Genomic DNA, 16,211 nt, shown 5'->3' with positions numbered 1-16,211 from the left:
GGAGGGACATAGGCTTGCGTGGCTTGTTGTAGTTTGAGTATCTACCACGTGAGGTTCAAGTCATGTTTGGCTTTGTGATCTCTAGAGGACGCTGGCACCCGTGGCATGGCTTGGGAGCTTGAGTAGATACCAAGCGTGACGTGTTTGGCTACAGGAAGGGTTTGTTTGTCTAGCTGTGTGTCGCGTAGAGGAGTTTGGTTCGCGCGTTGTGGCGTGACGTGGCTTTTAGAGTTCCTACCAACGCGGGCCTCAAGGTTCGTCAGTCTGGTGAACTTTTGCCTCGCGTGACGTGTTTATAGGAAGCTACCAAGCAGGACTCAGGGTTCGTCAAGGTCTGCGCCGCCCGAAGAACTTCAGGCTCGCGTGATATGTTTATAGGAAGTTGCCACTCGGAGCTCAGGGTTTGTCAGTGTTTGTCAGGGTCCCCTTCGCATGGTGAACTTTCTGGCCCGCGTGACGTGTTTACAGGAAGCCAGCAGGCGGGGCTCAGGGTTTGTCAGGCTTAGCTAGGGTCTGTACGTCGCCTGGTGAACTCTGGCAGCCGTGACGTAGCGTGTAGTACCACAGTACGCTCATGGTTCAGTCCAGCTGCACTTGACATTAGTGAGATGAGATCAGTGGCGCACTTTGTCCCTGGGTCACTCACCTCTCGATACGCTCTTCCCCCTCTCACTCATGCGCTCCCAGCCTCGTCACAAGCACATGGGAATACAGTAACTTTCAGTATAGGTAGATTTCACACACTCACTCACTTGCTTCCATCCTCACAAGCATAAGAGAATACAATAACGTCCAGTATAGGTAGAATGTACTCACTCATTCGCTCGCTCCCATTCTCATCACATGCACAAGGGAATAAAATTAACGGTCACCACAGTTATAATTCTTCCCATGTACGATATATACCACAATCAGATGATAGTCGTATAGAATTACACTGTTCTATGTTTACATGAGAATGAGGCTTTGATATCAGATCTCGTGTGTGTGTGTGTGTGTGTGTGTGTGTGTGTGTGTGTGTGTAATCTTTTTTTTTCTTCTTCTTCTTCTTCTTTCTTTCTTTCTTTATCTTATCTCTCCACCAATTTACGTCTTGTTTACTACGGCACTGTTATCTCCCGGGCTTACTGCATTTCGGTTGTATTTAAAATGTTTTATTGTCACGACTATTTGTGGAAGGCCACGTACAGAGATTAGTTGGCTCCTCATGACTGATTGTAGAGTACTTATTAGACTATCTCTAGTATAATGAAAACACATGAAAACATCCTTTAAGACTCAAATAAATAACTTTCTCTACAGTTAAAAGGGCATGGAGTAATTAACGCGGGTTTACACGCGACAATTCGCGGTAGGTTTTAGCCGGGAATGTGCAGTAGGGAGCGAAATGCAGCCCGGAGCGGCTGAATTGCCGCCCGAACTGCGGAACCACTCTAGTCTGGATGCTGCTGCTGCTGCTGCTGCTGCTGCTGCTGCTGCTGACTCTTACTTATACTTGTATTCCTTCTCGCTAGCCAGGAACGAGTCCACGACCGTTTCTTATGCTTGTTCTTAAAGCACAGCAAAATCATTGTCACAGCAGCCAGACTGATCCTCGAAGGAGGACTCCCTCTTGATTGTGTTCTGATGCAGCGGACCAGCGGCTGCTCTTGACAGTGTCAATGCGTACGGCAGAAACCTGCCGGCAACTCCGGGTGGCTGGGGCTAGCCGGGAGAAAAAATTGCTCCGTGTAAACCCGCCTGTAGCTGGCTTCTCGTGCGTCCTTTATCCACTTGATTGTAGAATACTTATCAGATTGCCTCTTAAGAAATAAAAACACCCTTAAAAATTAAATTAACTTGCACTGCAGTTTAAAGGAGTTTAGATAAGATGGTGTAAAGGAATGCGGTCATTGTTCAGTTAAGGACACACACACACACACACACACACACACGCGAGACAGTAATGCTTCCAACCCACATCTGGCGTTGCCGTGACCTCAGCCTTCTCTCTCTCTCTCTCTCTCTCTCTCTCTCTCTCTCTCTCTCTCTCTCTCTCTCTCTCTCTCTCTTGCTGTACCTTCTGTGTCCAGTGAGAAATATTCCTTGAACATTTGAACTTTAGAGGGAAGATTTATTACATTATTATTCGTATGTTTGGACAATGAGGGAGGTTTCTTGTTATTATTAATTATTTATTCATATGTTTATTCTGTTTTACTTGTTTGTTTGTTTTTATTTCTTATTTATTTATATTATCGACATATTTTATTATCTTCATTATTTATTTACTTATTTTTTGTTTTGCTTTATTTTTTTTATTTCATTATGTATTTTTTCTTGATCTTTTCTTTTTCTTTTCCGTGTGTGTGTGTGTGTGTGTGTGTGTGTGTGTGTGTGTGTGTGTGTGTGTGTGTCACTACCTTTCATTTATAAGTAAACTGAAACTACAAAGTGATGGAGCAAGTTCACCTTCTTCAACAGTATTATTATTATTTACTCATCAATCAGCATTTTTATTACATGTTACTGACAGAAAAACAAAAAAATCACTCCCTTATCCTTTCAAAATAAATAAATAAATAATATATCACAAGAACCATCAAGACAAAAGATAAACATGAACAAAACACATACACTCATTGCCCTCTCTTTTTCACCAGGAACTCCAAAATGGCTGGCCAATTTGGTGGGATCGGTGGGCCTCTCCTTCGTGTTCTTCGTGATCCTGATGAAGGTGCGGCAATACCTCCTCAGGATCCTGCTGGCCTACCGCGGCTGGATGTGTGAGTGCCAGCTGTGTTTGTCCTTCTGTTGGTGGTCAGTGCCATTTGAGTCAGTAATGTCCCCAGCCACTGAATCTCTACATATTTCATTGTGCACACTTGATGGAGCCTAGTAAGCAAAAGAAATGTATCCCTTTCTATATACCAGGCTGGCAAAAAAGAAAAAGGAAAATAATGATTAGTAATAATAGTAAAAATTGGCTATATTAATTTATTAGACACTGAATCCCTAACTATTTTATTATAGTGATAAAGTCAAGTAAATACCATGTCTCTAGATTGAATAGAAATTGATATGTAGACTAATTAGCAGCTTTATATTGGGAAGAAGGAACCATTGGTGTGGCAGGGCTGGCAGGTTTCTAATACTCCTCTCGTCTGAAACTTTTGATAGAATGTGACATCTTATCTTTGCACAACTTTGCCTCTCCAAGTGTACTGATAGTTAAACTCGGTTGTTAAATATCAAACTGTGATCTTGTATTCTGAATTTTCTTATGTAAGAAGGCCACTGGCCAAGGACAATAAAAGAACAAAAAAGGAAGGCCCACTGAGATGCCAGTCTCTAAAGAAAGGTCAGAAAGATCATCCAAAATTGGGAGATAAGTGTCATGAAACCTCCCTCCTAAAAGACTTGTATTTACTTACTTTACTATTAGTATATTTCAACTTTAACTCGTTTCTACATCCACAGACGAGAACGTGAGGGAAGTGTCTTGGAAGAACAAGCTCTGGGGACTGACAGTCAAGTTTGTGTCTGGGTACCAGCCTTCCCTGTACTCCTGCCAGCGCTCCCTCCCCCGCATGCCTGTCCCTGCCATCGATGAGACCCTCAGTGAGTGAATCCCCTCATGCACAAAGTTTGCCCAGCTGTCTGAGGTAGCAAGAGGTTTTAATTTATAAAGGAGGTAAATGTAGTGAGTAATTTTGCCTAGCACAGTGTTTGCCTGGCCATCTCAGGTAGCAAGAGGTTCTAGTTCATAAAGGACATGAGTTATACTCCCTACTTTACTATGTGAGTAAGGAAGATTTTGAAGGTTTTGGCCCATATTTTGAAACAATTCCACATTGCACCTTTACTACATTCAAAAGGCTCTAGCTGAAATCACACAGATTTTTGAGGGTGTCTTTAAAGTTCTAGTGATAGATTAATGAGACTTCTACAATACTAACAGGAGAAACACTCTTGAGAACACAGCAAATCACCTCTATGGCCTTGGGAAAAAGTCATGGTGAGAGAGCAAAACATCAGTACTTGATGATCACACTCGGTAACATTTCACCAGGCAAGCTGCTGGATAGCCTGAAGCCGCTGTGCTCAGAGGAAGAGTTCAAGGATTACAGCAAGCAGGCACAGGACTTTGAGTGCAGCATTGGGCCTCGTCTGCAGCGCCTCCTCTACCTCAAGTCGTGGTGGGCACCCAACTATGTCTCGGACTGGTGGTGAGTTTGTGTGTGTGTGTTTTCATTTTTCTTCCTTCCTACCTTGTGCATGTCTGTTCTTTCATTTTGTGTGTGTCTTCTCCCTCTTTGTGGATGTGTGCCTTCCTTCCTTCCTTCCTTCCTTCCTTCCTTCCTTCCTTCCTTCCTTCCTCAATTCCTTCTTTCCTTACTTCCTTCCTTTCTTTTTTTCCGTACTTCCTTGAGCATGCTTGACCTTACAGTAGCAAGTCATTATTTTAGAAGAAACAGTCAAGAAAGTTTCCATAATTGGCAATTGTCATTTTCACACATGGTTTGTCAATCAGCTTTTTATATTTACCTTGTTTTCCACAGGGAGAAATATGTTTACTTGATGTCCCGATGTCCTCTAGTGATCAACTCAAACTACTATGCCCTGGATCACTACATCTGGACCCCAACCTCCAGGCAGGTCAGTGGCCACCTCCCATCTGCAGGTCAGGCTGGCTGGGACCTTCTGCAGCTGAAGAAACACATGCTTACCTTTCCTCATAGTTGTGTTGTTGAATCTTAATCAGTTTGTCAGTCCCCAGAGGAAGTAATGTTTGTCATTTCTTTTCTTGTGAGACTTTAAATCAGTTAGTTTGTCCCCAGAGAAACAAATTTTCATCTTTTCTCATAGTTGTGTTGGATCTTGAATCATTCAGTCAGTCAGTCCCCAGAGGACGTAATCTTTATCTTTTCCTTTCTTGTGAGACCATAAATCAGTTTGTCCCTATAGAAATAAATCTTCATCTTGTCTTTTCTGTGCCTTAAATCAGTTAGTCACTATGTCAGTCCAAATAGAAACTCGCAAACACACTTCATTCACACTCGTAGCCAAGTCAGCCCTCTGATGGAAAGCAATCTTTTCATGGAACCAACCTACTACACCACATGAACTTAGATGGAGCACAGCTGGGTACAAATTCCACAGTAAGGCCCTTCATGATGAGACCATTTCCTATCCACATTAGATCATTAGTACAAAGGTGGGATATGAATGTTGATCCCCTCACTGCAGGTATCAAGAGCAGCTAACGTGGTGCACTCCATCCTGAGCATCAAGCGACAGATCGACCGCGAGGAGCTGCAGCCGCTGTTACTGAGGAACACCATCCCTATTTGCATGGCCCAGTATGAGCGCCTCTTCTCCACTGTGCGGTGAGTTGATCTCACACCACTCCACCTCTGTCCTAACCCTCTCAGTGCTATGGTCAGCCTCCTCTCCACTGTGTGGTGAGTTAACCACACACCACTCCACCTCACTGTCCTAATCCTCTCAATGCCATGGTCAGTTTCTTCTCCACTGTGCAGTGAGCTGACTGCACACCACTCCACCTCACTGTCCTAACCCTCTCAATGCCATGGTCAGCCTCTTCTCCAATGTGCAGTGAGCTGACCTCACACCACTCCACCTCATTGTCCTAACCCTCTCAATCCCATTGTCAGCATCTTCTCCACTGTGCAGTGCATTGACCACACACCACTCCACCTCACTGTCCTAATCCTCTCAGTGCCATGGTCAGCCTTTTCTCTACTGTGTGGTGACTTGGGATTGATATGACTGAGTAACAGACTAATGTGGAGACTAACTTTAGTGTTCCTGGAGAAGAGATTAACAAGCTTCTTCACTTTAATACTGATGTGAATATAAATAACAGGCCCATGTGACAAAGCAGCAATCTAATGAGGTTGTTTCTTGCAGAGTTCCTGGTGAAGAGATTGATGAGCTTCTTCACTTTGATTCCCGGGAGTCGCGTCACATTGTGGTGTGGCGCCAGGGTCTCTTCTACCAGCTGGGTATCTATGATGACAAGAACCAGCTGCTGTCTGTCACTGTGCTGGAGAAGTTCTTCCAGGATATTATTGATGATGCTAACAAACACAAAGGTTCTGGGTCTCTTTGTTTTGTTTCCCCCTTCTATTAATTAGTGATGCATTTTTTCCTTTGTTGATGTAAAATATACCACTTAGGATTTTATTTTTAGATGTGTATTACTATGCAGTGTATTTCTTCACCTGATTCAGAATTCTAAACAAATAATTGGGTGTCAGGTTCTCAAAAAAAATATATATATTTCTCCAAAATCTTACTACAACTGGAGAATTATGATGTATTTTAATTAACACAAAATAACACTTCTAATGAGCTGCATGGGGAGGTTCTCTGTTGTTATTATTACAGGACTCATCTTGCTATCATCTCCTTTTTTTTAATATGTCTTCTTTGTTTTATGTTGGATCTGTATTTTGTTGAGTGAGTAAGGTGGCAAGGAAACTGTGGCTGCAGGAACACTAAATTGTCATGTACTTATACTTGTAAAGGTACATTTTCATTAGTGAGTGGCTGGGTGTCACTTCTGCCCAACTCCTGCCTCATAGCTCTATAACTTTCCCTCATTTCCTACTTGGCAGCTTTAATCTTAGTTGTCATAACTCATACATCCTCTTAGCTCTAATCTTCTTTCTATTATCAAACTCTAACCTTCTCTCTATTAATTAAATCCATCCTCTTGCTTCTTAACTCTTGCCTTCTCTTAATCTCTGCTTCCCAACTCTTACCTTGTATTTCAACTCCAACTTCCCTCATACATAAACTTTCTCTTAGCCCCCATCCTTCTTTCTACAATTAAATCCATCCTTTTCCTTCTTCATTCCTGCCTCACAGCTCTTCATCTCTTAACTCCAACTTCCCTTCATCATAACTTGTACCTTCTTCCTGTCACCAGTCTTTAGCTACCTAGTTTCCATCTTTCCTAACTCCAATATCTAAACTCAGGGGATAGAATGGAGCACCCTATAATCCTAGCACACCTGTACACACCCTTACATATATATATACTCCTGCTTCAGCTTATACATTCCCTGACCACCTCTGTCTCTTCCTTGTCTCATCTCTCCCCAACTGTTGTCATCATTGGCAGAGACTGTGAGTAAGGGTATATGGGAGTCTGTAATCCAAGCACACCTGTATACACCTCTGCTATTGCTTCAGTCAGTGTCTTCTCACCACATCTGTCTCTTTCTCTATTGTCTCATCTTTGGCCATCTTTGTCATCATTGGCAGAGAGTTGTGAGTGAGAGTAGAGTTATAATGGGAACCCTGCAATCGAAGCACACCTATATATACGAGTATACCACTACTCTTACTTCAGTCTATGTTCTCTTACCCACCTCTCTCTCTCTCTCTCTCTCATCTCTCTCTCTCTCTCTCTCTCTCTCTCTCTCTCTCTCTCTCTCTCTCTCTCTCTCTCTCTCTCTCTCTCTCTCTCTCTCTCTCTCTCTCTCTCTCTCTCTCTCTCTCTCTCTCTCTCTCTCTCTCTCTCTCTCTCTCTCTCTCTCTCTCTCTCTCTCTCTCTCGTCTCATCTTTGGCCATCTTTGTCACCATTGGCAGAGAGTGTGAGTGAGAGCGAACGCAGCGTTGCCGCTCTCACTGGTCTCCCCCAGGACGGAGTGGGCACGAATCCTGAGAGAAAAACTTTAAGTCAGGCATTAACAAAGACAACATGGATCTTATCAACAAGGCAGTTTGCATGGTTAGTCCCTAGCTCTTGATTAACTGCTTGTGTGAGGTGGGTCTGTGGTGGTCCCTGCATGACACAACACAGTCACTACTCAGAAAGTTAGAGGAATTATTGTGGCATGTAATGGTTGTGTTTCTTCGTGTTCTTTCAATTGAAGTGTATATTTTTTGTACTAATCCCAGGTAGAAATTTTTTTTTTTTTCTTGTGATGCTTGATTAGATTTTATCAAGAAGCTCAGAGGATTTGAGTGTGTGTGTGTATTTGTGTGGTCTTCAAAGGAGGTCTCTCTCTCTCTCTCTCTCTCTCTCTCTCTCTCTCTCTCTCTCTCTCTCTCTCTCTCTCTCTCTCTCTCTCTCTCTCTCTCTCTCTCTCTCTCTCTCTCTCTCTCTCTCTCTCTCTCTCTCTCCTCTCTCTCTCTCTCTCTCTCTCTCTCACTTAATCCCCTTATATTAGAAACCATAAGTAGTTTTGTGGCTCTCCACTAGACTGTTACTCCATAGATCACAAGATGTAACATGGAATTTAGCATGAACATATTTGCTGAGTGAGAGGACCACAACATTCTATCTTGCCTTTATTCTTAACTTCCAATCTTTGCTTCACAGCAAAGCACAGCATGCACCTATATAACCATCATATTTGTATAGGAGGAAGGTGTAAATGCACAGTACAGCACCATTTCTTTACTCTGCATGTACACCTTCTTTTACTTAAGATTCCAAGCCCTTCTCACAACCACCACTGGATTTGTGTTACCATTCCTGCATTTTCTTCCAGGTGGTTTTGTGTGATAAAGTTCCTGAGAATCTGTCCGAGAAAGGCAAGATGCTCCTTCACTCTGACGGACGCACATTGTGGTGAGTGTCACAATCGGTTTTAAGTTCATCACCATCATGAGTAATTGTTGTGCTGGGATTATATAACTGTGCCTACTTATTTATACAGGGCCCAGTATGTTATAGATACAGGGGATCCTTAAGTTACAACAGAGTTCCATTCCTATGCCATGTCGTAAACTGATTTTCAGCATAGGTCAGAACCAGCTGAAGTAACCACCTGCAGTATGCCACTCACCTATGCTAACCCTTTTACTGCAATACACTCCAATTCTTAGCATTAAAAACAATGTATGTAGCCTGTATACCACCTACGAGTGACAGGAGGATAAAAAGGAATAGATTTCGGAATTTTTAGCCAGTACATTGTTCAGAGGTGGCTGTAGAACAAGAAAAGATATCTCAGAGTGGTCAAGGATTGGGGAAGAATAAGGCAAATAGCAGAGAATGGGTTCAAGTTGTACCCTTAGAATAAAAAGGGAGATGACACCAGGAGATAGCAGGAGACATAGCCAAGAAGACCTACTGATTAATTGTTCTTGTTCCTCAGGTGTGATAAGAGTGTCAATGTATTCTTCTTCCCGGATGGTCAGTGTGGCCTCAATGTGGAGCACTCCATGGCCGACGCTCCTGTCATGGGCCACGTCTGGGAGTACGCAATGACCATGGAGTGAGTCTGCTGCTTCCCTGTCTGGAGTGATGGTGTTTGGGTTCAGTAATGAGGGTAGATGTTACGTATAATGACTGTGGAGTGAGTTTTGTGCATTTTAGTCTGGAGTGAAAGTGTCTGGGTAGATGTTACTTACAATGACCTTCACTATATATTCAGTTCATTCAAGTCAGGTCTGGAATGAAATTGTTTGGGTTTTGCCATGGGTATTGAAAGTAATGAGGATGGGTGTTACTACCATACATGACTCTAATATCCAACTCATTTTAATTCAAATATGGAATGAAAATATTTGGTGTTAGTAATGGTTGGTGAGAGTAATGAAAATTATATTACTTATATACACCACCTCCAGTACTTCATTTGTGAAGGTAGATTTCTTCATACTGTTTAGACATCAAAGCTTTTTTCTCTTTTTACTCATAACTCCTTGTCCTATGTGCATTTTTTAACTTATTAATATAACTTACCTCTATATCCAACATCAGCACTTAATTTAAGAAGCAATATTTCTTCATATTATTCAGGCAAAGTCTTTTTTTCATCTTGTACGTATAACCCCTTATCCTTTTGTGCATTTTCTGACTTCTCAATACTTTCAACAGAGTGATTGAGAGGAGATACTTGGACAGCGGACAGGTCATGCCTCCACCCAAGTCCTTCAAGCCTGGCAATGTGACACACCCTCGGAGAATCATCTGGGACATCACCGACTCCCTGGAGAAGCAGATCAACAAAGCATATGCCTTCAATCAAAAGGTTTGCTCTAAAATGTCACCGAATTATATGTGTGGGAGCTTCTGTGGATGGCTGAATGATGTGGAACTGAAAAGGGATAGATATTTTATGAGAGAATTAGTGGGCCTTTTTTTCTTTGTGAATTTGGTTTTGCCCTTCAGTCTTCTTCTCTTGCGCATGAAAAGAAAACAAAATGCATAGGTTACACATTTAGGTTACTGTCAAACTCATCATTGTTTTTGCTCATCAGTCTTCTTCCTTTGTGCATGAAGAAAATGCATAGGTAGTACACTTGGATCACTGTCAAACTTATTACTCTTCCCTTGTGCATGAAAATGACATATAAGTTACATATGTACTGAAAAACTTATCATTTATACCCCAGAAAGCCAAGAAAAGATTAATATTTCAGACTATAAAAAGCAGTGAATTGTACATTTACCATTTCCTGTCAGATTAATTGCAAGATATTTTACTACACAACTAACAACTGCAGTAGTAGTTGTTCTTGACACAGGAGAAGGTTTTGATCCTACATTGAATTACAGAACAATGACGACTTGGACCTCGTCATCCGGGAACACACAAAGTTCGGGAAGGGAGTGATTAAGAAAGCCAAAATCAGCCCAGATGCCTTCATTCAGATCTCCCTCCAGCTGGCCTACTACCGACACACTGGCAGGTGGGCAACTCTTGTCTCCTTTTTTTCTCTTTTTATGTAAGAGGAGCACTGGCCAAGGGCAATGAAAAGAGCAGAAAAAAGGGGCCTACTGAGGTATTAGAGCCAAAAGAAAGGTCAAAAGTGTCAGCCAGAATCAAAGGATATGTCTTTAAACTCATCTGAACTGCAGCTGTCATCTTGCAGAGAATTAATCCATAAAAGCATAAGAAAATAAGGGAAGCTACAAGAAACCATGAGGCTTGTACATGGCAGTCCTTGTATGAGAACACCTACCTGTTTCCACCTATCATCTCCATTCATGAATATGTCTAATCTTCTGAAGCTCAGAAGATTAGACTGAACCTGTTTGAGGACCAATTCCCTGACATCTCTTTCCCAAATCAAACAGTACTCGTATCTTCACTCTGTGTTCCGTCACTCCTCAGGTTCTGCCAGACATATGAGGCGTCAGCAACACGGCTCTACCAGAATGGCCGAACAGAGACTGTCCGATCCTGCACCGAGGAATCATCAGCCTTTGTCCGGTATGTGTTTTGGAGGTTAGACTGCACATATAGTACCCTAAGAAAGATACATCACATTAATATTTCCTGGAAGGCTGTACACATTGATAGGTATTCTTATCTTGGAGAACTTACCATACAGACACTAAGGGAAGTTACACCACATTGACTTTTGCAGGGCCATGGTGAGCAGCAAGATGTCCAAGGAGGAGCTGCTGCAGATGCTGAGGGTGGCAGGCATCAGGCACCAAAAGCTATACCGGGATGCCATGAATGGACTCGGCATCGACCGCCACCTCTTTGCTCTCTTTGTCGTCTCCAAGGGCTTAGGCTATGTGAGCTGTCATTAAGTGCATTGCATATTATAGCTCTCCTAATTTGTGTTTCATTTTTTTTTTTAATTCTCTCTCTCTCTCTCTCTCTCTCTCTCTCTCTCTCTCTCTCTCTCTCTCTCTCTCTCTCTCTCTCTCTCTCTCTCTCTCTCTCTCTCTCTCTCTCTCTCTCTCTCTCTCTCTCTCTCATGCATTTAACAAACCAAAAATTGAAACTACAGGACTAAATTTGTGTTTTGGATTATGACAGTTAACCTTCACATTCCTCTGGTGTTCCTCAGGAGAGTCAGTTCCTGGAGTCTGTGATGAGACGCCCATGGACTCTCTCTACCTCGCAGCAGCCACAGCAGCAGATCCAGGCCAACACTCCAGACATCAACCTAGAACCATTCAGAAAAATGGTAAGACAGGAGGCACATAAGCAGAAGCAGTGGTACTATAATATTCTCATGCTTCAAATGTAGGTCTTTCTCTTATATGAATTTGAAATATCTATCTATCTATTTACCAGGCCCAGACAAGACACCACACACACACAAACACACACACTCACACGTCATGCACACTCTTAGCCATGTCATCCTCTGGTGGAAGGACAGTCTCATAGCTCACTAACTTTTTTTTTTTTTTTTTTTTTATGTATGAGAGACACTGGCCAAGGGCAAAATTCCAATAAAAAAAAAAAGTCCACTGAGATGCCAGTCCCAGAAAAGGATCCAAAGCGGTAGTCAAAAATTGAAGGATAAGTGTCTTGAAACCTCCCTCAAACTATACTACAGAACCACAGGCATAGCTTACTGTTTAATGCTTCTGTTTTTAGTTTCCATAACACTTTCCATACTGACTTGGCTTGTTCTCTCCCTGTCCTCAGAGCTGCTTTTCAGTAACACCTCTTTCAGTGCCTATACCTCAACTTTCATACATATTCTCATTGCTCTCATCCTCCCATCTTGTTACTCCACATGCCCCTCTCATCATCTCTTGTCACTGTACATGGCCCTCTTATATTCACCATCTCACTACCCCATATGCCCCTCTCACCTTCCCATCTCATCACCCATATGACCCCCTTACACTCCCATCTCTTCACTTCATATATCCCTCTCAGATAACTCATTTCCATTGCACATTTTAACACACCACTAAAGTAAGTCTCCATATGCCTCCTTCACTCTCCCATCTCGTCACTCCGCACTCCCCTCTCAGAAAACATTCCCGTAGCACATTTCATCACACACAGCAATAAAGCAACACCCTGATCCTCCCCTGACAGTGTTCGCCCGGCGGAGGGTTTGGGCCGGTGTCTGATGAGGGATACGGAGTGTCCTACATGCTGCCCACTGAGTACAACATCTTCTTCCACGTCTCCTCGAAGCGTTCCTGTCCCTCCACCGACTCGAGCAAGTTTGCCGACCTGATATTCAAGAGCATGGATGATATTAGGCTTCTATTTGACAACTCGCAGCTCGACTCATAATGCAGACTGTTAGATTAGTTCGGGTTTTATCAGATTATTCCATATTACTTTCCAGTGAACTGTGTGTATATGTATGGCATTGATGTGTTCATTAAGTGTAAAGAATGTTTTCCTCTCTTTCACTGAAGCAAGAAGAGCAATACTGTTTTTATTCTTTTAAGTTATTTATAGTCTTTGAGATTATATGAATTTTATCTTGAGTAACTTTTAAATCATGTTGTTCTATATAAATCTTATTAGAGGGAACTTCAATATTGTGTACAAGATATATATTAGGGTAATACTCCACAGTGTGTGCGTGTGTGTGTGCGTGTATTGAGTCTTTCATAAGTTTGTGTATTTGTGCTTGACAAATGCAGTCGTCTCTCTTCAGCCATGGAATTTTAACTGCAGCTTGAAGTGTGTTAGATTTGTACTCAGTACAATACCAACTTCCAGCAGCAGTGTGATATACCAAGTATCTAAATCTGCACTGTGAAGCAGCACAAAAGAACAATATTAAGTGTGCCCACTCCAGCAGTGCTACTCCCCTAGTAAGACTGATGCTGTGACTATAAGTAACACACTGCAGAAGACAAGTGACACCAGGATGACGTCAGTTTGAATCCTGATGCCCATGTATGTGTGTGTGTGTGTGTGTGTGTGTGTGTGTGTGTGTGTGTGTGTGTGTGTGTGTGTGTGTGTGTGTGTGTGTGTGTGTGTGTGTGTGTGATCAACAGCATCCAGTCTTGAGTCCCAAGCCTGTGCTAGTTCCCGGTGAGCCTCTCTGAGTAAAGAACTAATGATGGCATATTAAGACAGACCTGTCTTGCATTTTTACTTCATAAAGAGTAAAGATTTTATAAACCACAAAACCAGCTTACTTAAAATTTATTGTTATAGAACTGAAATTATGTCAGGCACTAAACTCTCACCACACAAAACACAGGGTGACTGAAGACAGTGACCTAGAAGAGCAGCTTACTTAAAACTTATTATTATAGAACTGAAGTTATATCAGGCACTGAACTCTTAACCGTTCTCTCACTGCATGAAACACAGGGTGACTGAATATAGTGACCCCCGTGGTTGAAGAGGGAATACTGTGTGATAACCTACAAGTGTGAGTCCTTTTATCTGAACCTCCATCGGTCAGACATTCCACCACCAGTACATTTACACTGTGCATCCCATTCATGTATTGCTGCCAGCCTGGACTGGACTGAATCCCTGTGAAGTCAGCCACACAAGACCATTAAGGAAAGCATCACACAGGGGCCGTCTCCTTTATAAAACTGACACTTGTAAGCACCAGGTTCCTTCTCTGCAGATTTTACAAAGAAATCATTGTCAAAGGAAATTCTCTCTGTCATTGAATTCATTGACATACCTAACCACTTTGTTCCAGATGCTTAACTCATTGAAAATTTGGCAAGATGAACCATCATGCCAAAATCTTCACTGAAATCACTAATATTACTTGTTGAAGATTATGACAAGTGGAACTGTCATTTCATTCAATAGGGGGATTTCAGCAACCAAATCTGTGTTAAGGAACTTGCTGAAGAGGCAAGCTTTATGAAAGAAATGCTCCACGTGTGATGGTGCCTTTACCACTTAAACATGTCTTGAGGATGTAACATGTTGTACCAGAATGCAATTAATGGTTTATGTAAACTGGCTACCTAATGTAGATTGAAATGAAACACTATTAAAATGAACTATCCAAAAGGGCATCACTTTGAGTTTCTTTAAGCCTTAAACTGCACATTTACATTGTTATTTTGAGATCCATTTATTTATTGTACAAGCTGGTTGGTGATTTAGTCTCCCTAATCATGCTGTGTGGTGTTTTTGCCTTGTAGTAAACACCCCATGTAAAAATGACAATGATACTAATATAAATAAATAACAGATAAATAAAACACGATAAAAAGGTTGCCACGTACAACATCCAAGGGCACAGATCATTTACGAGAATTAGCAGCGTTGCCGTGCCTGGCTAACGAGGCTCAAATAGTTTCGAGAACGTGTTGAATCCTCGAAATCATGAGCGTCAGCGAAATGTTCATTCGTTGTTTTATTTGCGTTCTGAGGCGTTGTGTATGCGGCACGTCAGTGTTGCGAGGCCTATCCCGGGCATTGTGAAGGGTGCTGCCTATCCTGTGGGCCTTTGTTGCTAATGCGAGGACTGGGCTCAGAAGATGTGCTGAACCTTTGGATGAGACACGAGTGAAAATTGCGGAGTGTCATTTAGTAGTGATAGAACACTTGCAAAAAGTGTCTGAAAGGAAGGAAAATGTATTTAAGTTATGTCCACTTGGTTAGACAAGTCATATTCATTTCGAAACAAATAGGAAGACACGTTCATCACTGTGATAAAAAGATCGCATTCTTCCCGGAACGCCGATCATTAGTGACTGCCAGGAAGCGTGTGATTGAAGAGTGAAGGCTTTGAGCGTGTCAGTCACTCCTGTATCCTCATTGACCCAGACACTGCAGCGCATACATATACCAAGAAACGGCAGAGGGAGGTGAAACGCGAAGTGACAATGTTCTGCTGGAGGAAAGAGACCCTGTAAGATACCCAGCAACGATAGTGTTCAAGAGGCGGACACAGGCGGTTTCCAGCTTCATTGATCCTGACTACAGCGCATATAGATACCATGAAATAGCAGAGGGAAGTGAACCGCAAAGTGCCAGTGGTCAGAAGAAGGAAGAAGAGTAACTTTGTGGGATACCCAGTGACGGCAGAGTTCACGAGGTGATTTTTAAAAGAGAGAAAAGATTCCACAAATTAAAATCACATGGCATGACAGAGGGAAGTGAAACGTGAAATGCCAGTGGTCAGGAGAAGGAAGAAGAGTAACTTGTGGCATATCCAGCGACGTGTCCAGTAGGAAGCTGCCGAACTCTGCCATCCTCCGTCGCCTTGACAATCTCCACGACAACCGTAAGTTACACTGGTGGATGTTTTTTTTTTTTTTTTTTTACCTGTGTAGTGTTCTTTTTAATATATTTTATTATAACTTTTTTTTTGCGTTAATTGATTTCGTTGAGACTTAGAGATGGAAGAAATTTCTATACGTATTGTCATATACATAAAATACTAAACTCAAAGTCCTTAATTCGTTAGGAAGCACCGTCCTAGTGATCCTACTCGTGATGAACAAGGGAAACCGAACGTAAAACAGAAAAGAAAGTCATATATATATATATATATATATATATATATATATATATATATATATATATATATA

At 42.1% G+C, this 16,211-nt stretch overlaps 1 protein-coding gene across 1 annotated transcript in view; it reads left to right on the top strand.

Moving 5' to 3' along the window:
• Positions 1-14,690, top strand: part of LOC135115966 (carnitine O-palmitoyltransferase 1, liver isoform-like) — a 30,605-nt gene extending 15,915 nt beyond the window's left edge. Inside the window, 17 exon segments of the mRNA XM_064033128.1 lie at positions 2,643-2,765; positions 3,460-3,600; positions 4,052-4,208; positions 4,542-4,638; positions 5,230-5,369; positions 5,914-6,098; positions 7,604-7,650; positions 7,652-7,684; positions 7,686-7,745; positions 8,512-8,591; positions 9,121-9,240; positions 9,846-9,999; positions 10,527-10,660; positions 11,086-11,184; positions 11,342-11,498; positions 11,777-11,896; positions 12,769-14,690. Of these exon segments, the coding sequence (XP_063889198.1) occupies positions 2,643-2,765; positions 3,460-3,600; positions 4,052-4,208; positions 4,542-4,638; positions 5,230-5,369; positions 5,914-6,098; positions 7,604-7,650; positions 7,652-7,684; positions 7,686-7,745; positions 8,512-8,591; positions 9,121-9,240; positions 9,846-9,999; positions 10,527-10,660; positions 11,086-11,184; positions 11,342-11,498; positions 11,777-11,896; positions 12,769-12,972 (2,051 nt within the window). The 3' untranslated portion in view covers positions 12,973-14,690.
• Positions 14,691-16,211: the final 1,521 nt, after the last annotated feature.

Source organism: Scylla paramamosain, chromosome 30, assembly GCF_035594125.1.
Source record: "Scylla paramamosain isolate STU-SP2022 chromosome 30, ASM3559412v1, whole genome shotgun sequence".
Classification (NCBI taxonomy): Eukaryota; Metazoa; Arthropoda; class Malacostraca; order Decapoda; family Portunidae; genus Scylla; species Scylla paramamosain.
This window is presented reverse-complemented; position numbering and strand designations above follow the sequence as displayed.